Raw genomic sequence first — 27,003 nt, 5'->3', positions numbered from 1 at the left:
ACTATTCTTCGCAGCTACGAATTTCAAAATTGAAAATCAAAGAAAACATTTTTTAGTACCTGCTTGGGCCAGCCTTAACTTGGCACAGGTGCGTATATATGTAAATGGATTTGTGCATGCATCGGTGTGCTATAGTTGGACAGCAGTGAACGTTAAATGTAAACAAAATAATTACTAGAAAATAAAACACAATCACTGTCTAACTAAAAGCTTTTGATGAGCCAAAAGATCTAATTATTTGGCATTCCTTTGGCACTACTTAAATAATATTACTCAACCGCAAAGCAACGCCAAAGTGATCTACACAAATTACCTAAGCATTAAATTAAAATGATGATGAGTTATTAATAAACATCAATGTGCCGAGGAGCATTTAATGAGAAATTTTCATTCTAAGTACACACAAAACAAAATAGATAATGAAGAAGAAAAATAAGAAATTGGAGCAAATTTTAAAATAATATGTGGGTCGAAATATGGATGTACAGATCCAGGAATTAAAACAAAAAAACATTTTTGTAAACGCTTTGCAATTAAATCTTGCTATTTAAGCTAAAGCAACAAAAGCTTTTTTGATTTCAATTAAAATTTAATTTTTTATTTACTTAATTATTTTGACCATTTTTCGTTATTTCTTTTGCTACGTGGTGAGCTACAAATAATTTCTAAATATATTCAAATTCTGAATAAATTCATCAGCTAATCATTCATGAGTATTCTTGTGTCAACACGAAATGCTCATCATTTTCAAACATAACATTTCACAAGTTTTTAAAATTAAATTTAATGATAACTCTAGGCTTTATTTATTTAATTTTGCTTTTCACACCTTACTACAAATATATGAGTTCATTTAGATTTATGCTTTTGTTTCTTAGTTTTCTAAAATCCATTCAAAAAAATTGGCAATGATTTGCAGATGACTAAATCGTTAAAAAAAATTTTAGAAAACAATTCTGGTTGGTTGTCAGTGAATTTGCTAAAATTAACAAGTAAGGAAGGCTAAGTTCGGGTGTAACCGAACATTACATACTCAGTTGAGAGCTTTGGAGACAAAATAAGGGAAAATCACCATGTAGGAAAATGGACCTAGGGTAACACTGAAATGTGTTTGTATGACAAGGGTATCTAATGGAAGGTATTAAAGATTATTTTAAGAGGGAGTGGGCCTTCGTCCTATGGGTGGACGCTTTTTCGAGATATCGACATAAAGGTGGAACAGGGGTGACTCTATAATGTGTTTGTACGATATGGGTATCAAATGAAAGGTGTTAATGAGTATTTTAAAAGGGAGTAGCCCTAAGTTGTATATGTGAAGACGTTTTCGACCAAAATGTGGACCAGGGTGACCGAGAACATCATCTGGCGGGTACCGCTAATTTATTTATATTTGTAATACCACGAAAAGTATTCCTGCCATGATTCCAAGGGCTTTTGATTTCACCCTGCATACCTTTTTCATTTTCTTCTACTTAATATGGTAGGTGTCACACCCATTTTACAAAGTTTTTTCTATGCTATGTACATTTTGCGTCAAAAAACCAATCCAATCACCATTTTGTATCCCCTTTTTCGTATTTGGTATGTAATTATGGCATTTTTTTCTTTTTTCGTAATTTTCGATATCGAAAAAGTGGGCGTAGTCATAGTAGGTTTTCACCCATTTTTAATACCAAAATAAAGTGAGTCCAGGAAAGCATGTGAACTAAGTTTAGTAAAAATATATCGATTTTTGCTCAAGTTATCGTGTTAACGGCCGAGCGGAAGGACAGACGGTCGACTGTGTATAAAAACTGGGCGTGGCTTCAACCGATTTCGCCCATTTTCACAGATAGTAGTAATAGTCCTAGAATCTAAGCCCCTACCACATTTCATAAGGATTGGTAAATTTTTGTTCGACTTATGGCATTAAAAGTATTCTAGACAAATTAAATGAAAAAGGGCGGAGCCACGCCCATTTTGAAATTTTCTTTTATTTTTGTATTTTCTTGCGCGATATTATTACTGGAGATTAATGTTGACATAATTTACTTATATACTGTAAAGATATTCAATTTTTTGCTAAAATTTTACTTAAATTTTTTTTTAAAGTGGGCGTGTTCGTCATACGATTTTGCAAATTTTTATTTAGCACACATATAGTAATAGGAGTAACGGTCCTGCCAAATGTTATCATGATATCTTCAACGACTGCCAAATTACAGCTTCTAAAACTTTTAAATTACCTTCTTTTAAAAGTGGGCGGGGGCACGCCCATTGTCGGGGATTTTACTAATTTTCTATTCTGCGTCATAAAGTCAAACCACCTACCAAGTTTCATCGCTTTATCCGTCTTTGGTAATGAATTATCGCACTTTTTCGGTTTTTCGAAATTTTCGATATCGAAAAACTGGGCGTGGTATAGTCCCATTTCGTACATTTTAAATAGCGATCTGAGATGAGTGCCCAGGAACCTGCATACCAAATTTCATCAAGATACCTCAAAATTTAATCAAGTTATCGTGTTCACGGACAGACAGACGGATGGACGGACGGACATGGCTAAATGAATTTCTTTTTTCGCCCAGATCATTTTGAAATATAGAAGTCTATATCTATCTCGATTAGTTTATGTCGTTACGGGGTACCGTTATGAGAACAAAGTTAATATACTCTGAGCTCTGCTCAGCTGAGTATAAAAGAAAAACAATGGTGTCTAAGTTCGGGTTTAACCGAAAGTATATACTCAGCGTGAGCGTCAATTGTACAGTTCATTTCAGATAAATTACTTTTCTACATAGCACGTGGCACCGCCCATTTAAAAAAAATGTTTCCCAATTTCCTGTTACAAATAAACTTGATAAGTGAAATTTCAATGATACAAAACAGTTTTTCGCTAATATATAGCCTATTATTCTAGTCAACGACCCTTTTAAACATCTCTTGTATAAAAGTGGCCGTGGTCTTTAACCGAACCCGTCCATTTTTACTAGAAATATTTCCTGCTATAAGGAAAATATGTGTACCCAATCTTATAACGATAAGAAAAAGGATCGTGATGAAAAGCGGATGAGCTAAGTAAGGAAGGCATGATCCTGTAGACCTCGCAATCAGATTTTGCTAAATAAAAGGAGATAAAAGTTGTAAACTGCTGAGTTGCGCGGGACTGAAGCTGGGTGGGTTTTTTAGCTTTGTTGGCGATCAATCTTTTGGTACAATTATGGACACAGTCGAGTCTGTGAGGGAGTTGCCTGTATGCTTAAATGTTCGAACTTTAGTTTCCTGCATAGCTTATGAGTATTTTCCAAATGACGTTGCCCAACGCCATTAGCTCCGTAAGCATTAGAAATGACTGCTTCAATCCATTCAAAGCAAGTTTTTGAAAGTAGTTATCCTTAATATTTATTTTTTATTTAATTTACAGGTCAAAATCTGGTTCCAAAATCGTCGCACAAAATGGAAGAAACAGGATAATGTCTCTAATAAAGAGGTCGCCGAGCACAAGACGACAAACACGACGAAACATGCAAATGAAAATGGCAAAAACCAAAGCAATGCAGCCGCATCCCCAAACACAAATCCAGCAGCAGCAGCAGTGACAACAGATATACCGAGTAAAAAATCGCATAACCACAATAATAACAATAACAACAATTCACAAAACAATAACGGCAGTAATAATGGCATTGAAAAGAATCGCTCTCCAGCCACAAACGAACTAAGTGCCAAAATATCGTCAAAACAAGCAAACAAAATCAAAAAACAGTTTAATGCGCTCTTGGAAAAAGCTGCAAAAAATGCAACAGCAAATGTCAATAACAATGCAACAACAAATCCCAATACGGAAAGAGCCAACAATGTTCCAGCAGCGACAAGAGCAAATGCCAGCGGGAAGGCGAATAGCGACAATATTGAAAATACTAAACAAGTACACAATCAACAACAACAACACCACAATCACCATCGTATGCAACATTCGCATAATCATCATCATAATAACCACCACCATCATAATCACCATCATCATCATAGACAACATGCCATACCGTTGACTGTTGAGCCAGCCGCACCATTAGAACAGACAGAAAAACTCGAAATCAAATTAGAGGAATCGCCGCAACATCGTGAATTGCAATTAAGCCTGTTGCGCGCTGCAAGCAATCACACCCCAATGCACTTTAGCGACATGGACTATGAAAGCAAATTAGCAGCATCGAAAATATCCAATGCACTAGTTAACGCTAAGTTGAATGCGGTTGATAACACAGAGGCAATGGATAAAAGACTTAATAACAGCTCGGAAAAAGAATTACCAAAGATAACAGAGGAAATAAGAACTAAGCAAGAAATGAAAGTGGAAACGGAAAATGTGGTAACTATGGATGAAAAGATGGAAATAATGCAGGAGGCAGATGTTAAATCGCCAGCCTTGAATGAGCATGAACTTGATGAGCAGGTTGAGGCGGAGGAGGAGGATGCAGAAATGCATGATGTGGAAAATTAAATGAAAGTTTAAGGAAATTAAGAAAATATACAATATGATGGTGCAATCTTCCAGTCAAAATGAACTGTGCCAAAAAATACATTTAAAATAAAAACAAAATTTAAGTTACTGTACTAAATATTAAATTGTAGTTATAAGAAAAAAGCTCACTTATATATTCTATATAGAAACAAATAATATTTAATTTATATATGTATGTGTGTATGTATATCTAAGTACGTTAGTAGTTATGTCAGAGTATTTAGATAAAGAGCAAAATAATGTATTTAACTGAAAAATAGTTGAACAAAAAAATCGAACAAATTATTGTTAAGGCTTCATATGTACATATATGTGAAGATACAACTTATAAAAGATCAATTACTGTTTAAGTGTTGCCATCAATTCATGGAAAATCTAGGAAGTTTAATTTCATGATTTCTGGCATATATGAGCATCATACAGTAAAAATGTAGTACATCACTAAAAGCAGTGAAAACGTAATATGTTGTCCACATGGTGTATTATTGAACCTCCCAATAAATGTCTACTCCATTCGCTGACTACCCTGTCCATACTGCACTGCCGTAATTCATTAGTATTTGTTTGGCAACATCAAACAAGCCTATGCGATTTTTGTCGTCATATCAGCTATTCCTATCTCGCGATATCTGACGCAAATTCGTAGCACCAAGGGAGTTCATGATTTTCTCCACCCGCCCTACCCAACTCAGCGGAGCCCACCCCATGTCCTTGGTTCCAAATGCGGTAGTCGGTAGCAAATTTTTATAGGCCGAAACGTTTTATTTAAGTCTCTTAACATGGCCTAGACAGCGGGGCCTTGTTTTTGTTGTTGTTGTTGTAGCATTGATATTTTATTATTGTACTATGCTCATGTCCGCACAAAGCTCATTTAACTCATTATTTAACTCGCTTCGTAAAACATCGTTTTCATCATGGACCATACCACAAGTCTTCCGGCCAGTTTTTCTCTCGATCACTCCGGGAGCCATCCGATATTCTCTCTACAACGTCCATGATTGCCATCTGTACACCACCAGGAGGAGTTACTATCGTTTCCTACGCCGATGACTGCACAATAACGGCCACAGGCCCAGGCCCACAAGTCGATGAGCTTTGCAACAGAATAAAAGGTTACGTCCCTGATCGCTCCAGTTTTTTCGCCTCGCTAAACCTGGCATTATCACCGACTAAATCCTCCGCGACCTTATTTACAACATGGGCGTCCCAAATGTCGACCATTTTGAACATCCACGTCGATGGCACTACGCTACCGACTATCCTACACCCCAAAATCTTGGGTGTGACGTTTGATCAGGATCTACATTTTGGTGAGCATGCAGCCGCAATTGTACCAAAAATCCAGAGCCGTAATAAAATCCTCAAATCTCCTGCTGGCAGTACTTGGGGGAAAAGACAAAGAAACGCTCATTACCACTTTCAAAGCAATTTGCCAACCGATTGCATGCTACGCGTCCCCTATATGGTCACCAAGCCTAAAAACTACTCACTGGAAGAAGCTACAGGCCTACCAAAATACTTCTCTCAGAACCGCCACGGGCTGTCTTCTTATGTCCCCAGAACACCATCTACATAATGAGGCGAGAATACTCCCCATCAGGAAGAGAAATGAGATGCTAACCAAACAGTTCCTGTTGAATACACAGAAACCTGGGCATCCCAACAGACATCTGATTGATGAGCCAACACCGCCCAGGGGCTTAAGGAGTCATCTCCGTAAGCATTATGAGGAAATACGGCTCCTGAGAACTCAGCCGTATGAAGCCAAAAAACATCCCCCAGCGGGTTAGGGGGTCAGAATATACCCGCGGTAGGTATGCCTGTCGTAAGAGGCGACTAAAATACCAGATTCAAGGGGCTGTGTAGAGCAACCCTTTCAGGTTGCCAATATATAGCTTGCCAAACCCAATTGTCGACCTCAGCTATTCGCGGCACTCCTGTTTCACTAGCAGACGAGGCTCTGGCGACCCCAAGCTCCTCATTGAACTTGTGGGTGGGGAGGGAGGGATGGCCTGAAGGCTTAATGTGGGCATATCAATCGTTCCCGAGATGGTCGGGCTAGCACCTTAATGGTGCTGTGTTACCGGAGCGTACCGGATCTGTATGCGGCAAAGGACCATCACATCGATAACACTCCTCAAAGTCTTCGGGGAGAAACCTTATCGGTACAACAACAACAAGCCAAAAAACACAAGCAGATCGTCAGTGAACTCCACAAACAGGCGTCGGTCCTTTATGCCAGGAATTGGCCGGTGAATCCAGTACTCAAAGAACAATACCCAAAACTTGCGGAAGAGGAACGCCCCAGGGAAACGCGAGTCACTCTAGCTCAACTTCGATCTGGATACTGTAACAGGTTAAACTTTTACCTATCCAGAATCAACCCTGACATACAAAATGTATGCCCTGCTTGCAATGTGTTCCCATATGACACCAATCATATCTTTAATTGTAATGTGGAACCAACGCCTCTAACACCTCTTTCATTATGGTCCACCCCTGTTGAAACAGCAAGTTTCGTTGGACTCCCGTTAGAGGATATTGATGACAATTTGTGATCGGTCGCACCTATTGGATGGGGCGAAGCACTGCTAGAACAACAACTACATGAGATATCATAGTGTGTGATTTCTGTTCGTAGAGCATGCGTCTCCAAAAATTAAAAGCGATTTCGCTTTCGCATAATTGTGCCACGAAATGCAGACCCCTGTCGTAGAGGTTTGTCGATTACCAAACATTGTGATACTCCTATTGATTTCTAACTGAAATGGTTTTCCCTGTTAATGTTCGCTCCCAGACAGCCGAAGTCCCTCACAGTATCGAATTTAAATCAGAGACTTAGCTGCCAAAGTGCCCTTGCTCCGATTCTTTCTTTGATGACAGCACGTACCTGGTCTCAGTATGAAATACTTGTTGTTATCAAAGAAAAAATCAGCGCAATCTCGGCAGCCAAGTGGTTACTATTGATTGATATGAATTCCAACCCATAAAAGATTTAGTCACCCAGAAAACAAGCATTAACAGCGAGAGCAATATTACACCAAAATAAAATTTCCTAAAACTGACGAAAATAGTTGGTGGTTACAGAAAAAAGAGTGGTTATACTGTTGTAGTACTTTTTCAACAAAATATTTAGCTATTAATTTGCTACGTCATAGCAAACAAGTAACATCAAGAAAGGTATATTTTTCAACACTCAATAGCAAATCAGCAGCCGTCGATACCAAGCAAAACGTGTAAAGGAAATATTCAAATGCAAAGTTATTTACGATCCGTGGCTTATATACGCTATAGCAACGTGTCCAATACCAGAACTCAACTCTTTTGTAATGGGAATGGGATAGCTTGTTGTTGCTTTTGTTGAAGCGATAAGGTTATTCTCCGAAGGCTTACTCCCCATCGATGTTATGGTTTTTTGCCGGATACAGATCTGGTACGCTCCGGTAACACAGCACCATTAAGGTGCTAGCCCGACCATCTCGGGGACGATTTATATGGCCACATTAAACCTTCAGGCCATCCCTCCCTCCCCACCCTCAAGTTCAATGAGGAGCTTGGGGTCGCCAGAACCTCGTCTGTTAGTGAAACAGGATTCGCCGCGGATAGGTGAGGTTGACAATTGGGTTTGGAGAAGCTATATATTGCGCTGGCAACCTGAAGGGTTGCGCTACACAGCCCCTTGAATCTGGTATTTTAGTCGCCTCTTACGACAGGCATACCTACCGCGGGTATATTCTGACCACCTATCCCGCTGAGGCGGAATGGGATAGCTCTTATCTTTCTCTCTGTGTAAGCTCTTATCTTTCTCTCAGTGTCTCTCTGTGTAAGCATGTCATTTTATATAGTCACATTTAGCATTATACTTCCTTGTGGGGATTTCCATACCAACTCATCCTACCAAGGCATACTTTGAAGTTTGTTATTTTCTGATGAGTTTTCTGAAAGAAATATAAAATTTTATTACTCATCGTTCACAAGATATTAAATTATTGTTCTTCTTTTGCACTACTGCAACAGCAGCATAAAATTTTAATAATTACCGTTATTCGTATATATAACGAATGTGAATATAAAGGTAGGTATGTATGTAAGTAAAAACAAAAAAGTAAGTTAATTTGTATGTAATGTGATAACTTATATTATTTAAAAAAATCGAAAGAACAAAACAAACTTGTATACGACAAAGCACGGACTTCGTAGGCAGTGGTCAAATACATACAAAATATGTACATTAACCGCATTTTCGTTTGTAATTAATTTACTAAGTAAAACATGCATACGTAGTTCGTTGTTGTTGTTGTTGTTGTTGTTGTAGCGATTAGTTACTCCCCGAAGGTTTTGGGGAGTGTTATCGATGTGATGGTCCTTTGTCGGATACAGATCCGATACGCTCCGGTAACACAGCACCATTAAGGTGCTGGCCCGACCATCTCGGGAACGATTTATATGGCCACATTAAACCTTCAGGCCATCCCTCCCTCCCCACCCCCAAGTTCCATGAGGAGCTTGGGGTCGCCAGAGCCTCGTCTGTTAGTGAAACGGGATTCGCCGCTCGAAGGTGAGGTTGACAATTGGGTTGGAGAAGCTATATATTGCGCTACACAACCCCTTGAATACGTAGTTCGTAATTATATTATTCAAACTTTAACTATTTATTGAATGTACAAAACAAAGAACATTGTAAGTTTAACAATAATTATATGCGTGGATAAAGAATTTAATGAACAAACATAAAAAAAACACAAATAAATATATGAATTAAACGCAAACTTTGTTGATTTCTTAAATCTATTTTGAAAATACCTTTGCTATACAGGCACATCAACCACACCACCTGAGGTGATTAAAAATTCAGCCATATCATTTGGTGTCTCAGGCGAGTATACGATTTCCAGACGTCGCACAGTAAACAAATCTCCATTGATTTTCACCTCCTTTGGTATTTTTGCAAGTTTGAGACGTGTACGTCCTAAGTGTGCCCAAGCTAAGCCTAGACAGGGTGTTTCTTGCGCTGTTTCACTTACAGTAGCTACCTACAAGTAAAAACGTTTAAAGCGTAAGGCACTTGCCAAAAGTTATAGTCAGTCAAAGTCATATTAGATTTGATAAAGAGGATGTCATAGGGCATGGGACATCATTACACGCTTGAAACAGGCCACATAGAAATTCTCAAGCCAAAGGAAATTCTTAATTACTTGTAGGAAATCGGCTTGGAAAAGCTGTTGTGCCAAGGGACATATAATACACCTAGATCAATAGGGAGCTAACATAAAAAAAATGCACTTTTGAAGCTATGCTTACTACCAGGTTGCCCCATTCAACACCTACCTATATGTATAATCCATTAAATATTAGTTCCATTAATTACCCAGATAGGGCTTGCTAAAAGCTAAAAATTGCATTGGCACATATGGAAAAGCCTGACAGTCTTTCTTGAACATTGCGATTTTTTGAGTTGTTTGCCGGTTTGATCTAGATGTTATATATTAGCAGCGCAATCCTCAATATACCGATATAAATTCTTACTCACACAAAGCCTGATCTTCTTAATGATGTCGTAAACGTTATGGGACCTACATTGAGGCTTGGATTTTCTCATCTAGGCGGCTTTTCCTACATAAATATATTTACAAAATCCCTTCGACAGACTAGTCTAAACACAAGAAGGACCGAAAATCATGTCAGGTTAAGAACTGTCATTCCGCCAGCAATACCAAAACATTTGCGGTAATGTTTTCAAGTTACTGCACCAGCATGCTTACCTGATTTACACAAACAATTCCACAGTTATATTTATCAGCATAATTCAGCAGATAGTTGGCCATTTTACGCATATCACGAGCACGCTTTATGTAATTGGTGTAAGTGCGAAAGATTGCAGCTACTGAGTCTATTATAATTAAGCCAATACTAACAGATTCCATCAATTTTTCCAAGCGCCCGCCGACGCATTTTAAAAGGTCGTCCTGACAAATAAATCATAAATCAGTGGATTTTTATTAAAACATAAGTTAAAGGAAAAGCGTACGGACTCAAGCACATTCTCAATATAAATGTTTGACATATAGTTGACTGTGGCCTCAGGAAAACTTTTCTCAAATACTTTTGACAATTGGAAGAGGCGTCTCGAAGGAAATGCGTCTTCAGTACAAATAAAAGCCACTGCTTTAGCTAAGCCACCCAACTCTTTTGGTAGCTGCACCGTCAACGAAAGCTGTAGCAGTAATTGCGTTTTGCCAACACCAGAAGCGCCACATATCTCTGTTATGCCACGCGTTACAACACCACCACGTAAGCAATTATCCAAAGCTGTGCAACCAGTTGTAATATGCGACCATTTTTCTGATGCTGGTGATTGAAGTAGAGCGGACGCTAGACAATAACAATGCAATTAACGTAAAACTGATTTTAAACAGAGAAGGACCTCACCTGGCTGCGCTATCACTTTTGCAGCTGCATCCTTTAGTATACGTATATCCGTTTCGGGGCAGTCCTGCAAAAGTTTTGATTTAGTGAAGGGGCCTGGCACTGCATATTGCACCGTTTGTATCGGCGTGGATGCATATCTATAGGTGCTTATTGTTTTGTAGGCATTAAAGTTGTGACTATTTGACATTATCTATTATCATATGTGGCAAAAATTATACTATATTTCACGGTTTTATTGATCCAACAATTCCACTATAGTAGAGCTGGGTTGTTTCGTTCTGAACTTGTTCAATTGACCGGGTCTCTCAACTGAACAAGTGAACTAGATCCATAGTGTACAAGTACAAGTGTGTTGACTTCTTTCTGACAGGCACTCGCTTAAGTGGGCTTAACGGGAAAATCTGGGTTGCCATTGTTGTTTCGGTTGAAAAAGGTCAATTAGGGTTCTGTGCTGAGAAGTAAAAGATTGAAACAGGGTTTATGTAGTCACAAAAGTGTTGCTCCTGTTCCACAGCATTTTAATTTTATATCATGGCGAAAAGTGTTCAGTTCAGAGTTATTGATTTTCATTAAAAGTTTAATTTATTACGGAGGGTTACTCCTTTAATTGTAAAAAGCACAGAAAACGTAGAGTTTTTCAAATTATTGTGAAAAACTTTTTAATTTGAATTTCTGTACCTAAGTTCACTATGAAAACTGAAAAATGTACACTTATTGAAAATTCATTTGCACACACAATTTACATTTTGAATTTAATTGTGTTTTTATGCACAAAATTTTGAAACTAAAAACAAAATTTTCATTTGTCAGAAAAAATAAAGAAAAAACTGCCTAATGTCAAAAAACCCTATCGAAATACAAACTGGCTTGTTTGTTTTTAATAATTACGTTGAATTTTTCTTGTATTTCGTTAGTTTTTTCAAATATAGTTCACATACTTTCACCAGTATTGAAACCTTATTGGCTCCCTCGACAAAAAATATAAGAGAAAATACAAGAAAAATACATAGAAAATAAAGTAGCGTCATATAGGAGTTTGATTTGTATGCAATTACAGCACCATTATATTTGCAGGAGGCTTTCACAGCTACAAAAATTAAGGCGGATTTAAACAGACGCTTTGATTGTGTTGCATACATTAATTCATCTGTCGGGCGAAGTATCGAAAAATTTACATAGATGCTTTGGTTGCGTGCATACGCTAAACTATATTTCAAACAACTAACGAAATACAAGAAAAATAAAACCTTTCATTAAAAACAAACGAGCCAGTTTGTTTTTCGATAGGTTTTTTTGACATTCGGCCGTTTTTTCTTTATTTTTTTCAGACAAATGAAAGTTTTTTTTTAGTTTGAAAATTTGGTGCATAAAAACACAATTAGAATCAAGTTTCTTGTGAAAAAAGTGAACCATTAGAGAAAGAAATAATTTGCGCGTGTTATTTGCATTGTTTTATTGTTAAAAATGTTAATGTAAAAATAAAATGTAAAACGTAAACAAAAACATGACAAACTCGCTAATTATGGGGGAATAGTGGCCTCGCTTTTTCATGATAGAAATTTTTTTTGTGTTTTGAAGTTCCGATAAAGTTTCGTTAGTTTTTTTAGCTTGAAATCCAAGCAAAAATAAAGTAGTGTCATATATGCTTTTGAAGTGAGCAAAGCATTTTATATAATTTTGCCTTTATGCATTTGTGTAAACAGCCTTAGAAGTGAAATTTTTCCATGTTACACGTGTGGCGCTTTATATTTTGACTCTAATTTAAATAAATTTTGCTTTCCGTATGTTTCCGCATTGTTGCAGGCTACAAATCTAGTATTCTTATTTCCGCGGAAATATATGCAACTATTACATCTGTAAATACTACAAAGTTTTATTTAACTATTAAATGCAACTCAGCTTGATGTACTCTTACGTACCAAAAATGCCACTCTAGACCTGAGATTTGCATCAGGTGAGCGAGGCTGTTTGTAGTTTTGACGTTTATCTCTTAGTTGACACACTTGGTATAGGTACACTATGACTAGATCTTCGATTTCAGTTCCATTAGTTCTTTTAGTTCATTTGTTCCATTGTAAATTTTACCAAGTAGCGCAACTAACAGCTGATCGGTGAAAATTCGCACATTCACACGCACAGTTCTCGACTCAATTTCAAACAAAAACTTTGGATTATTTAACTCAAATTTTAAAGTGAGATAATCCTTGCGAATTTATGTATATAGGATATATAAGGCGTTTTTGTTGTTATTAAAACAATAGTTTTATTCTTATTAAAGCTTTTATCATTTTTTTTTTTAACTTTGAAAAAACTCCGAACACCATTCCTTCATTATATGACATTCGACTGCCTAGTCCACTGCCTTCCACTCTATTCGCAACATAACTTCTATTTAAGCTGCCAAACTATATAGTAAACAATGATTTGTTCTTTTAGTTCGTTTTATCTAAAGTCATTCTTTCTCTCTTCTCGTTCGCGAACATTGTAAATTCCATGGTTCAACTATATACAGGTTGGCTCATCTGTAAAGCAACAAAATATGGCTGTTCAAATTGTCAAAATCTGTGTATTGGTGTTGGTGCGAATGGTATGGAATGGAAACATAAAACTTAGCAGTTTTTGTATGTGTAAGTAAAATGTTGCCAATGTGTTGGTTTTGTTTTGAGTTTGCCATCTCCTTTTGACAATCCCTTCGACCATGCAATGACATAAATAAAATCAGCTGATGAGATGAGCCAACCTGTACATAATTGAACCATGGTAAATTCATACACACATACGCTGAAATTCACAGTGAACAAGAATGTCGATGATGCCACTTACACTAAAGATTTGTGTGGTCATGTATGTGTGGCACTGCTACAACAATTATGTATGGACTATTTATGAAAAATATCTTTTGTAAGAAACTAATTATTACATTTATTAAACTTGAAAAGTTCATATTTACAATTTGTGTCTCTACTCTTTCAATTTCCTGGATCTTCCGAAATTTGTAACTTTTTTTGAAGTTAATTATACATATATATATTAACTTATTTATTCATAACACATTTAAATATACCTACACAAAGTATTGCTGCATACACACCCCCCTCTATACTTGCTGGCTTTTTTCGCAGGTGCGAGCAGCAGTGAACAAATTTGCTTGAAAAAAAAAAGAACAGATGAACAAAAAGAACAACTTGTTCGTTCATCAGAAAAAGAACGAAAGATTCGAATCTCTGAAATGAACGAAAAAGCACAACTCTACACTATAGTAATATTTTCGCGGGCTTTCAAATTACTTATTCGATTCTGTTGGTGCTGCCAGAGCTAAGATTTTGCATAATTTCCGTGTCTTAATCGATTTAATCGATCTTTTATTAGAAATGAAGAATCGATTTAGAAAAAAAGTCGTTCCATTCTTTAGGCATACAAATTTTCATCACTATCTACTTTACGGACGCTTGAGGAAGTACATATTCTGTAGTTTTTGTTTTTATAAATTTAGCTTTATTGTTTTGGTGGCTTCCAGGAGAGGAGAAATATGAAGAAACTTCTGCGCACTTCTAGTAAGCAATATATTGAACATGTGTTTATCTATTTTTTGGTATGATCATATACGTAATACTTGACCAGGACAAATATATACGCTTGGTATACAAAATTCTTCAGGATCAGGTGATGTGTAAAAAGGTCTGGAATATATTTTAGATTCTTTAAAAAGTACAATAAAAAAAAAGGAATTACATTATTTCTCAATTTGCAGCATTAGTGCGCCTAATTCATGGTGTTCTTTGTATATATGCAACCAAAACTTATACGGACTATGAATCTACAAAATAAATTATTTGATTAATAATTAAAAATATTTAAATAAAGATGTCACAGCTTTAAAGGATATATGCAAAAAAACAGGCTTAAATATATTCTTTTTTGTTTTTAAAGTCAATACTTTATTTGCAATATTGTTTTTATGACATAGACAGTAGCAAACACGAAAACATAAGTGTAAATTTTTATGAAATTTCGTCAATTAAATTCTTTATTCCTTTTTAGTTTCCATAAGGTTTTTAATTGAAACTCCGCAAACCATGACACAAATTGCCACTCCGATGAAAGGATCAAGTGAAGACCTATGTGGTATTCCTTGATGCTTTCTATTTTGCCGGCAGGCAACAAAACGAGGGAGAAACTGGCCAGCTTTATTTGTCGCGAAAAATCGAGTAAATGGTTAAGTACGTTAGTAAGTACACTTTTACAAAGAATAGCCGTGTTTTTTTTTACACGCGTATACATTTACGTTTGCGCGTGAAAAAAAAAACGCCTATCCTCGCTTAGATAATGCTTAGGAGACCAATCTAGCGGCAGTGGTTAAATAACTAGCCTCAGCCACAGGGTGTACCGAAAGCGGAGACACAACCCTCTGATGGCCATAGGGTATAACATATAGCTAAATAAGTTGCGATGAATACATAGAATTAGTGTAGACGGTGAAACAAAAACACATATTTCAGTTACATCTGAGTATAATGCGTATTGAAATTTAGTAGTACACATTTTATGCGCAGCATTTTCAGAGGTGCATTTAAAGTTTGACGCTTAGCAGTCCATATAAAGTGTAAAGCCGGAGTCATTGGTGCCGTATGTCGTATCGCTGTATCCGTATCCCTAACGTAATCAGCTGTTTATTGTTACGACGGTAAACCAAAACCCAATTGGTTGGATACGATACGGTTACGACCTTAGCGGCACCAATAATCGATTGCATTGATTCTCATAAGCTTGGTCAAATCAGCTGTTATAAGGTTACCGATACGGTTACCGATAAAGCACCAATGTCTCCAGCGTATGGACGTTTACGTGTAAAAAAAAACACGGCTAATAAGCAAAATTAAGATGAACTTTGTTCGGTTCGATTTAATCGATTAAATCGATTTTTTTTTTCTAGAATCGAATCGAAAAAATCGAATCGAATCCAGTTCTACGTGGATGTGGTAACTCAAATAAGTAATCCCACAAATCAGCTGTTTGAGCAAGTGACATGTTGAACAGGGGCCCTATTCGCTAACTGTGTTTTAACCTTTCTGTTACACACAAAAAAACTTACACATGTGATATTCAGGTCACGAAATGACCTTACCTGTGTTTTGCTTTGATATCAGCATAAAAGTTTATAATTTTAATAGAAGTTTTTAAAATTCATTAGTTTTATTGATTATTAAGCTGTTATATATACATATTTAAATACATTAGATACATTTTCTTAATTTGAATGCTCCAAACAATAGGTTTTTGAAACCGTAACCGTTGAACGATGTTGCGGACACACAGGTTTTTTGCAAACCGTGCAGCTTTCGTACGTTATGCGACGAATTGAGCTAGGGCAAACTGCACAGGTTGCTCGCTGACTAGGTTTTCTTTTTTTCGTAACAGCTCCTGCCGAAGTGCTTGGTTGCTCTGCGTCCGCTCTCATATTGTGTACAATATCTGCTGACGGTTGAGTTCTTGGTAGCGTTTTTCTAAATATTCGTCAGATTCAAATTGTTCTGATTCAAATTCTTCCACTATATAATCTTCATCCCCATCTTCACTACACTCATCAAAATCCTCATCATTGTCAATGATCTGCTCTATTTGGCTTTGAGTCAGACGATTTGGCCTCTAAACCAAATTTTCATAAATAAACACACCAATAATAATTAAATATTATAATAAAAATACTTACAGAAGCTTGGAATCATCTCATTTTTATAAGAATTTAACAAATACAAGCTTTTGCAGCAAAAACTTAACCACAAAAAAGGCGCGAAATATACACTTTATATGTAAAACAGCTGATGGTCACCGAATGACGTGAAGGTGCGCGCAAGTAAGTTTTGATGTTACCACCTGTTTATTAAATCAAAATCATTTCTTTTATGCTTTTTCTATTGGATTTATGTCAGTACACAAAGTCATGAAAGGAAATTGTGAAATGTTGTTAATATTAGCAGATATGATAAAATTCAACAAAAAAAGGTCATGAAATGACCGGAATGTAACAGAAGGGTTAAAGTGCACACAAGAAATTGTGTAAACTTTGAAATTCTGATTTTGTAAAGCAAAACTGTGAGCAAAAAAACCCACTGATAAAAACTTCGTGAGTTTTCTTGGCAGCCAGGGTACACTATTCTGACATTCAAAACTCATACGCACTATTGCAGAATAACTTTTTTGTTTTCATGGCGTTTAATGAATATTTTCTCACTGACATAAGACTTTTACATTCAGCGCTCACTCAGCAAAACAATGTACACAAAAATTTACAGAATCGCATGAAAATTTAAAGTGTAAATTGTGTGTGCAAATGAGTTTTCAATGTGTGTACATTTTTAGTTTTTCACAGTTACGGAATTGACCCCCAGTACTTTAGTGCTAAATTTTTTAAGGGTGAACCATGGTACAATGGGCTAATTAAACTTCTTTAAGGCCAAATTAAACTTCCCAATGTGATCGATTAATGGTGCCTTAACCTAAAAATCGTGAAAATTTCAAAAAATTAAGAAAACGCAAAAAAATTACAAACATATACCACAAAAAATAAGTCTCTTAGTCAAAACGTATCCAAAACAATAAATAAAATATACAAAAAGTTAATAAATTCACCAGGGATGCACCTTAACGTTAAGCTAATCGTTTATCAAAAAATTTCCACCGTTTCCGTTGAAACACTTCGAAATATTATCGATAAAGAAATTATCAAGATAAATTGTATCTCGTTTTTAACCGAAACGAAAAGCTTTCGTTAACGTTAAAATCGTTAACAAAAACGTGATACTTTATGTTTGAATTGTGCTGGCAATGATATAGCCATGGTGAAGCCGTAAGGTGGTAACAACGAGCGCACATACACACACAAACTCCATATAATTTGTTTGTGTAATTCGTTGGTGGTAATGTCAAAAACACTCTGAGAAATGTTCGTACTGTCAAAATTCATGAGAAAAGTTGCAATCAGCTTGGCTATTGCTTTCACCTTTAATGACTCCGCCATCAATCAGCTTTGCCAGCATAGTTTGAAATTAATAATGAACATAAACGATTTGATTCCGTTTTGATATGGCAGAAAACGAAACGAAATCATTTCGTTAATTTGACGTTTTTAACGTTAATAAACGAAACGAAATGACTTTGTTTCGTTTATTAACGTTAATTATCGTAACGAAATGATATCGGTTCGTTGGTTAAGCATGCCTGAAATTCACCAACTGAAATATTTTTAGGTTATGGATATGGCGAAAAACCAAAAACCAATTGGTTGGCTATGGTATGGCTGTGGCGTTAGCGTTATGGTATGGCACCATTAATCGATTACATTGATTTCCATAAGGTAGGTTCGATCAGCTGTTTTATCTGGTTATGGTTATAAATCACCATTAATTGACCCTTTAACCCTAACGCCATAGTATAGTCGTAACCATACCAATATCAATAACCATATACAATGTGATCGATTAATGGTGCCTTAACCTAAAAATCGTCAAAATTTCATAAAAATGAAAAAAACGCAAAAATTACAATCATACGCACAAAAAATAAGTCTCTTAGTCATAACGTATCCAAAACAATGATTAAAATCTACAAAAAGTTATTAAATTCACAACTCAAATATTTTTAGGCTATAGGGCGAATAAAGGGTGACTTATAACTATAAAGCCATAACCAGATAAAACAGCTGATCACACCTACCTAATGCAAATCAATGTAATCGAGTTTGCGTTATGGTATGGCACCATTAATCGATTACATTGATTTCCATAAGATAGGTTCGATCAGCTGTTTTATCTGGTTATGGCAAAGAGGATAAATACAATAAGAGCCGTCACTCGTTATTTTGTGGCGAGTATCTCGCTGGAATTTGAAAAAAATTGATGCCGAATGTTTTCTGAGAGGGAAATTTTTAATTGTCTCGCATTTGTCCATGCCGTGTATGCCCCTTGTGCAACTGTGATTTTTGGAAAGAGAATTAAATAAATTAATTAAATACAGTCGAAAAATAAACACAAATACCCCACGAAAATGTATAGAAGAAATTTATAACCATCTCGCCTAAAGAAAAGTAGCGACTACCTCTCAGTATACATCGAGTAAATGCCAAAAAAATAACGAGTGACGGCTCTTATTGTATTTATCCTCTTCGGTTATGGTTTTATGGTTATAAGTCACCATTAATTGGCTCTTTAGTGATGAGCTATTTGAGCTTTTCGAAAACATCAACGTAACCATATATGTAATACTCCTAATATTTCTCATTGAAAATGCTCGCAATGTGTTTTGAATTCGAAATCAAAACAAGACAGCCCATAAAATGTTTGTGATTGTAGCAGCATAAGTGTGAAAAGAAAAAATTTAAATTTAGGTACATTCCATTATTGAATACAAAAACAAAAATGTTTAAACAGCAATATATCGGCACTCTGATGTTTGGGAATGTACCTAGCTTTTTGTAGCAATATAGAAATATTACATATATGAACGTAACATAAAACCCACAACTCACAATCATAAGATTGTTCATTCACGAGTTCAAAATTGCTTCGTTCTGGGCATCTACGTCACACTTGACTTCTTCAGCGAATGAAAGAAAGAGAGAAAAAACAAGAGCTAAAGGAAAATTACGTAAAAATTACATTTAAAATAATGTGTACATGCGCAATGCGCCACCTTCTATAATTCCATCATGAATAAAAGCCGTTGTTGGATTAACGATAAAGACACACCCTGAAGGTTGTGGGTAGTGTTATCGATGTTGATGGTTCTTTGCCGGATATAGATCCAGTACGTTCCGGTAACAATGCACCATTAAGACATTGGCCCAATGAACCTTCTAGGCCATAACTTCACATGAAACCTTCTAGGCCATAACTTCAGATATAGCAAAAAAGTAGTGGCCAGCGGGACTTTTATCGCCCGCTAAAAATCCCCTAGGCTGTTAAGCGCCAATAATAATGAATAATGAATGATCTTATTTGGCAGATGTTGTTGCTGCTTTAGCGATAAGGACACGCCCCTAAGGCCTTGGGGAGTGTTATCGATATTTATGGTCCTTTGCTGGATGCAGATCCGGTACGTTCCGGTAATAAGCATTATTTTAGGAACTTGGAGTCGTCAAAGCCTCGACTGTTAAAGTAATAGGATTCGCCACGGGTAGGTGAAGTCAACACTTGGGTCGGAGAAGCTATATAGTAAAAGTCTACTTGAGGGGTCGACTGCTAATACGCGTCAAAAAGTATTGAGAAGTGTCATAAGATACGTATTAATCTCGAAAACAATAATATGAAGGGGGAAAAGAAAAATTGTATCTCTGTCCGGAGATATTTGCAGTAGTAGTTGGCGATTTTCATGTATGTGGTTGTTGTAATGTTGTTGTACAAACAAAAAAAAATTGTGAACATAAGTGTTTTGTGCGGATATAGGTTTAGTCTCCAAACCGGTGTTGGACCCACCCAGGGTAATTTTTTATAAGCGCTGCCGAAGGCCGCTAACACAGAAAGGTGTTCTGCGCAAAAATACTATAGATACCACCCCTGGTTTCGGAGGTAGCCGCGAGTATTTTTTCAGTTTTTCGTTAATATCTTTTGAACGAGTTAAAATTTTTTTTCCGCCTTCGGATTATTAATACTGATGTCAAGACGCGTCGTTTGATACCTCTCTCGATATTTTTGGTAACGTATTAGCAGTCGACCCCTCAACTAGACTTTTACCAAGCTATATTTTGCGCTGGCAACACCTTGAAAGGGTTGCGCTACACAACCGCTTAAATAAATTTGGTATTTTAGACGCCTCTTACGAAAAGCATACCTGGCACGGGTATATTCTAAGCCCCATAGCTGGGGTTGGTTTTCCATGGGTCGAAGGGGTACAACAATTTGAATGGGGTTGAAATGCGTCTTTCGACGGGAAAACAAGTTCCAAGTTGTTCTGGTACATAGAACGGGCTAACGTGGGAAGCGAGGGTGTTCATAAAATCGGTTATCTCTGTGATATGTACGGTTAAGCCTTGACCCTTGGTATTTCCCATTTTGGTCCTGCTATGTCGAGGCACGAACGACTGACCTTTTTTTTAAGCCAGAGACAGTCAGTCCAATCACGCAATCCATCGTAGACTGCTTTTTCGGGAAAGTTACGAAATTGCTATCATACAATTCGACCGTGTTTCCGAACGTCTCCGAAAGTAATAAGTAAATTCGAAATTCGTACATTGGCTTCACTGAATTCACTCGGAACGTAAACTTTTGACGCTTATTTCAAATTTTCTACGCCAAGTTCTTGTCAGCGGAGAAAATTTACGAAACGCGAAAAATATTTAAAACAAGTAAGGAAGGCTAAGTTCGGGTGTAATCCAACATTACATACTCAGTTGAGAGCTATGGTGACATAAGGGAAAATAACCATGTAGGAAAATCAACCGAGGGTAACACTGGAATGTGTTTGTATGACATGTGTATCAAATGAAAGGGGTTAATGAGTATTTTAAGAGGGAGTGGACCATAGTTCTATAGGTGGACGCCATTTAGGTATATCGCCATAAAGGTTGACCAGGGCTGACTCTAGAATTTGTTTGTACGATATGGGTATCAAATGAAAGGTGTTAATGAGTATTTTAAAAGGGAGTGGGCCTTAGTTCTATAGGTTTCGAGATGTCGCCATAAAGGACCAGGGGTGACTAGAATTTGTTTGTACGTTATGGGTATCAAATGAAAGGTGGTAATGAGTATTTTAAAAGGGCGAGGGCCTTAGTTCTATAGGTGGACGCCTTTTCGAGATATCGCCATAAAGGTGGACCAGGGTGACTCAAGAATTGGTTTGTACGATATGGGTATCAAATTAACGGTATTAATGGGGGTTTTAAAAGGGAGTGGTGGTAGTTGTATATGTGAAGGCGTTTTCCAGATATCGCCATAAGGTGGACCAGGGGTGACCCTAGAATGTGTTTGTACGATATTGGTATCAAATTAAAGTTATTAATGAGGGTTTTAAAAGGGGGTGGTGGTTGTTGTATAGGTGGTCGCCTTTTCGAGATATCGCCATAAAGGTGGGCCAGGGGTGACTCTATAATGCGTTTGTACGATATGGGTATCAAATGAAAGGTGTTAATGAGTATTTTAAGAGGGAGTAATCCTTAGTTCCATAGGTGGACGCCGTTTCGAGATATCGCCATAAAGGTGGACCAGGGGTGACCCTAGAATTTGTTTGTACAATATGGGTATCAAATGAAAGGTGTTAATGAGTATTTTAAAAGGGAGAGGGCCTTAGTTCTATAGGTTTCGAGATGTCGCCATAAAGGTGGACCAGGGGTGACTCTAGAATTTGTTTGTACGTTATGGGTATCAAATGAAAGGTGGTAATGAGTATTTTAAAAGGGCGAGGGCCTTAGTTCTATAAGTGGACGCCTTTTCGAGATATCGCCATAAAGGTGGACCAGGGGTGACTAAAGAATTGGTTTGTACGATATGGGTATCAAATTAAAGGTATTAATGGGGGTTTTAAAAGGGAGTGGTGGTAGTTGTATATGTGAAGGCGTTTTCCAGATATCGACCAAAATGTGGACCAGGGTGACCCAGAACATCATCTGTTGGATACCGCTAATTTATTTATATATGAAATACCACGAACAGTATTCCTGCGAAGATTTCAAGGGTATTTTATTTCGCCCTGCAGAACTTTTTCATTTTCTTCTACTTAATATGGTAGGTGTCACACCCATTTTACAAAGTTTTTTTCTAAAGTTATATTTTGCGTCAATTAACCAATCCAATTACCATGTTTCATCCCTTTTTTCGTATTTGGTAGAGAATTATGGAATTTTTTTTCATTTTTCGTAATTTTCTATATCAAAAAAATGGGCGTGGTCATAGTCGGATTTCGGCCATTTTTTATACCAATACAAAGTGAGTTCATATTTGTACGTGAACTGAGTTTAGTAAAGATATATCGATTTTTGCTCAAGTTATCGTGTTAACGGCCGAGCGGAAGGACAGACGGTCGACTGTGTATAAAAACTGGGCGTGGCTTCAACCGATTTCGCCCTTTTTCACAGAAATAAGTTATCGTCCTAGAATCTAAGCCTCTACAAAATTTCACAAGGATTGGTGAATTTTTGTGAGACTTATTGCATTACAAGTATCCTAGACAAATTAAATGAAAAAGGGCGGAGCCACACCCATTTTGAAATTTTGCTTTTATTTTTGTATTTTGAGCACCATATCATTACTGGAGTTGAATGTTGACATAATTTACTTATATACTGTAAAGATATTAAATTTTTTGTTAAAATTTGACTTAAAATTTTTTTTTTCAAAAGTGGGCGTGGTCGTTCTCCGATTTTGCTAATTTTTATTAAGCTCACATATAGTAATAGGAGTAACGTTCCTGCCAAATTTCATCATGATATCTTCAACGACTGCCAAATTACAGCTTGCAAAAATTTTTAATTACCTTCTTTTAAAAGTGGGCGGTGTCACGCCCATTGTCCAAAATTTTACTAATTTTCTATTATGCGTCATAAGTTCAACTCACCCACCAAGTTCCATCGGTTTATCCGTCTTTGGTAATGAATTATCGCACTTTTTCGGTTTTTCGAAATTTTCGTTATCGAAAAAGTGGGCGTGGTTATAGTCCGATATCTTTCATTTTAAATAGCAATCTGAGATGAGTGCTCAGGAACCTACATACTAAATTTCATCAAGATACCTCAAAATTTACTCAAGTTATCGTGTTAACGGGCGGACGGACAGCCGGTCATGGCTCAATCAATTTTTTTTTTCGATCCTGATGATTTTGATATATGGAAGTCTCTATGTTGTTGTTGTTGTTGTAGCAATAAGGTTGCTCCCCGAAGGCTTTGGGGAGTGTTATCGATGTGATGGTCCTTTGCCGGATACAAATCCGGTACCCTCCGGTACCATAGCACCATTAAGGTGCTAGCCCGACCATCTCGGGAACGATTTATGTGGTCACATTAAACCTTCAGGCCATTCCCTCCCTCCCTACCCCCAAGTTCCATAAGGAGCTTGGGGTCGCCAGAGCCTCGGCTGTTAGTGAAACAGGATTCGCCGCGGATAGGTGAGGTTGACAATTGGGTTTGGAGAAGCTATATATTGCGCTGGCAACCTGAAAGGTTGCGCTACACAGCCCCTTGAATCTGGTATTTTTGTCGCCTCTTACGACAGGCATACCTACCGCGGGTATATTCTGATCCCCTAACCCGCTGGGGTGGGTGTTCTGGAAGTCTCTATCTATCTCGATTCCTTTATACATGTACAACCAACCGTTATCCAATCAAAGTTAATATACTCTGTGAGCTCTGCTCAATTATATAATTGCTCAAATTTCAATCAGTTTCTCCAACCCTTCTGTAATTTCAGACTTTCTAACCCAGCGGGTCAGGGGGTTAGAATATACCCGCGGTAGGTATGCCTGTCGTAAGAGGCGACTAAAATACCGGATTGGCCTGAAGGTTTAATGTGGCCATATAAATCGTTCCCGAGATGGTCGGGCCAGCTCCTTAATGATGCTGTGTTACCGGAGCGTACCGGATCTGTAAACGGCAAAGGACCATCACATCGATCACTCCCTAAACCTTCGGGGAGCAACCGTATCGCTACAACAACAACAACAACAACAGCTCTGCTCAACCGAGTATAACAGCCCAATCACGCAATCCGTCGTAGCAATGTAACGAATTCGAATATTAGGAATCCCGAAAAAACAGTCTGCGATGGATTGCGTGATTGGGCTGAGTATCACACAGCAGCACCAGTTGAAGTATATGCTGCAGAGGCACCACTGTTCAAACCATTTATAGGACCTAATGTAGGTATTCAAGAAAAGGAGCTTCAAACTAAACGTGATGGAGTTAGATGAGATGTAATGGATTTGGATGTGTCCAACAAACATTATACTAATACCTGTGCGTATTAAATTGTGAGAGTTTTATCTAAAATAAATTTTCACCACAGAAGTTCAAATTAATTGAGATTTAGAAGATACCTCTGCATATTAATGGGTGCCACTTATGATTGATCGATATTCAAAAGACTTTTATAATTTAAAAGCAAATTTTTTCTACAGCTCTTCATTACATGGTTACTTAATACCACAAAAACTAATATAAACAAAGCACAGATTCTGCACTGGGGACACACACTTCCGTTTCCCAAATTTCTGAAGTATGGAAATGCTCAAACAATATATGTTATTGCAATTCAGTTAGTTCTTGGCTTTATTGCATTAACGTCACTGCGATCGGGGTGAACTTAATCGAAAATATAAATCCTACGGAATTCAGTTGTCTAATTTTTCACTGTTGGCTTTGATAATTCCGCTAAGGCTCGAGCTTCTGCCTCTGCTGCCCGTTTCTTCTCTTCAGCCAATTTCGCATCACGGACTATTTTTTGTTGCGCTTCGATTGCGCGTACTTTTTCTTCCTTCTTGGATAATCTGTTTTGATGGAAAGCGCCATAGCCAATGCCGACAAGTAGCAAAGACCAGCGGCCAAATTTGATTAAAGGCGAAACACGTACAGGAGACTGCGACATTGTTGTAGTGTTATGTAAGTTGTGTATGGATAACAAGAAATTCTAAAAGAAACAGAAAAAGACTGATTAACCAATAAACTGCTTAATAGTCTTTGCCAATACTATTAGCTTTGAAAATAAAGCACCAAATAATATAAATTGTAGAAATATTAACAAAAATTTACCAAGCTCACGCAACTCGCGAAATTGTTCAAGGGCCAACAGTTCCAGTGGAAAATCGTAACCTCAAACTTGACAACCAATGACAATTGGAATTGTCAAATATTCAGCTCTCTTCGAAATTTTGTTACAAGCAAAGCCTAAGAAGAATTTGACATTTGATTTGGCCATTGTGAATTCATACTGATTTTTTGTTTATAATCAAAACTTTTAATGACAATAACCATGTGTTTTTACACACGTATACGTTTACGTTTCCGCGTCAAAAAAACGCTTATCCTCGCTTAGATAATCACCCCTATTCAGCATTACGATTACGTTCCCGTTCTACGCTCCGCTTAATTCGAAGTTGGGTATTCTGCATTACGACGGAATCGTAACGAAAAGAGGAAGAGCAAATGATTTTTCGAAATCAGCTGTCTGTACGGAATGTGTGAACACTGGAACAAAATAAATTGAGGAAAATTTGTAAAAAACACGGAAAAACGTTTATATTTTATTATCAAAGCCATTTTGTACAAACAAAAGCAATAGAATATATTGCCGCAGGGTTATATTTTTTGAATGAAGTGCTTTCATAATTGTGTGTTTTTGTCGTTCTTTTGGCCAATTCCCTGCCGCGGCCACCAAGTTTTGTTAAAACGGATTCCTGCATGAATATAGTTGACATTTTCTGAATTTTATGGATGCTAATTTCATTACACTGGCCTAAAATACTTTATAAAGATTTACTTATTCTTTCCGCAAGGATTGTTTACGTTTTCGCTTCACTTTCCTCTACTCCGGCAGCTTGCTTTGGCATGTCCTCCAAGAACGCCAAAAATTGTAATGCTCAATAGATTAAACTGGCTTAGTATTAAACAGTCAGTTAGTTATTTCACATTGAAATTTATACACCAACTTAGGTTAGGAATGTTACCGAATTACCTGAGTAGTAAAATACATTATAATCATGAAATCCACAATTATGGAACAAGAAATTGCAATAATATAAGACTGCCTAGAATAAGAACTGAGTTCGCCAAAAGGTCTCTTGAATATTTAGGGTATAAAATGTATAATGAGTTACCTTCTGATTTGAAAGACTGTGAAAATATTAGTAAGTTCAAAGAAAAATTGTTTTTATATTGTACGTCACTAAATGTGACATGAGTATTTATGTTTAATTTCTTATTTTAACCTAAACTAGGTCTTAAAGACCGTAATAATAAATAAATAAAATAAAATAATAAAATAAAATATAACTGGACCCAACGAACAGGCACAAATTATAGTTGTCTAACGCAAACGAAAATGGACAGGCGAGAATGGAAAGGCAAATATTGCGAGATTTGTGTAATCCATTTG

At 36.9% G+C, this 27,003-nt stretch overlaps 3 protein-coding genes across 19 annotated transcripts in view; 1 reads left to right on the top strand and 2 right to left on the bottom strand.

Annotated features, from left to right (window-relative positions):
• The window catches only part of NK7.1, a 231,008-nt gene extending 224,581 nt beyond the window's left edge, over window positions 1-6,427 (top strand). For 14 of the 15 annotated variants that reach the window (XM_067763236.1, XM_067763241.1, XM_067763234.1 and 11 more), the window contains exon 5: window positions 3,404-6,426. In XM_067763236.1, coding sequence (XP_067619337.1) covers window positions 3,404-4,483 — 1,080 coding nt within the window. In that variant the 3' untranslated portion in view covers window positions 4,484-6,426. Of the gene's footprint in view, window positions 1-3,403 lie in introns of all 15 variants that reach the window. The other variant, XM_067763242.1, reaches the window with a different exon arrangement.
• Window positions 6,428-9,122: 2,695 nt separating this feature from the next.
• On the bottom strand, window positions 9,123-11,270 carry spn-B (spindle B). 2 transcript variants are annotated; one of them, XM_067763227.1, is made up of 4 exons: window positions 10,934-11,270; window positions 10,533-10,852; window positions 10,267-10,470; window positions 9,123-9,537 (listed from the first exon to the last, which is right to left on the bottom strand). In XM_067763227.1, the coding sequence occupies exons 1-4, from the start codon at window positions 11,118-11,120 to the stop codon at window positions 9,313-9,315; spliced, it is 936 nt and encodes a 311-aa protein (XP_067619328.1). In that variant the 5' UTR covers window positions 11,121-11,270; the 3' UTR covers window positions 9,123-9,312. The 2 variants fall into 2 exon arrangements, with proteins under 2 accessions (XP_067619328.1, XP_067619327.1); XM_067763226.1 differs by having other exon boundaries at window positions 10,533-10,876; window positions 10,934-11,266.
• Window positions 11,271-24,978: 13,708 nt separating this feature from the next.
• On the bottom strand, window positions 24,979-25,821 carry ATPsynE (ATP synthase, subunit E). 2 transcript variants are annotated; one of them, XM_067763224.1, is made up of 2 exons: window positions 25,662-25,821; window positions 24,979-25,539 (listed from the first exon to the last, which is right to left on the bottom strand). In XM_067763224.1, the coding sequence occupies exon 2, from the start codon at window positions 25,495-25,497 to the stop codon at window positions 25,252-25,254; it is 246 nt and encodes an 81-aa protein (XP_067619325.1). In that variant the 5' UTR covers window positions 25,498-25,539; window positions 25,662-25,821; the 3' UTR covers window positions 24,979-25,251. The 2 variants fall into 2 exon arrangements, with proteins under 2 accessions (XP_067619325.1, XP_067619326.1); XM_067763225.1 differs by having other exon boundaries at window positions 24,979-25,559; window positions 25,662-25,816.
• Window positions 25,822-27,003: the final 1,182 nt, after the last annotated feature.

Source organism: Eurosta solidaginis, chromosome 1 (assembly GCF_040869045.1).
Source record: "Eurosta solidaginis isolate ZX-2024a chromosome 1, ASM4086904v1, whole genome shotgun sequence".
Taxonomy (NCBI): domain Eukaryota; kingdom Metazoa; phylum Arthropoda; class Insecta; order Diptera; family Tephritidae; genus Eurosta; species Eurosta solidaginis.
Note: the sequence above shows the minus strand (reverse complement) of the source record. Positions and strands in the feature narration are given on the sequence as shown.

Excerpts from the sequence above, each read along its gene's own strand:
- spn-B (XM_067763226.1), bottom strand. The coding sequence starts at position 11,120 with ATGTCAAATAGTCACAACTTTAATGCCTACAAAACAATAAGCACCTAT. Across the intron at positions 10,877-10,933 it reads AAAAGTGATAGCGCAGCCAG|CGTCCGCTCTACTTCAATCA; the intron begins GTGAGGTCCTTC and ends GTTATTGTCTAG. Across the intron at positions 10,471-10,532 it reads TTGAGAATGTGCTTGAGTCC|GACGACCTTTTAAAATGCGT; the intron begins GTACGCTTTTCC and ends TTTATTTGTCAG.
- ATPsynE (XM_067763224.1), bottom strand. The coding sequence starts at position 25,497 with ATGTCGCAGTCTCCTGTACGTGTTTCGCCTTTAATCAAATTTGGCCGC.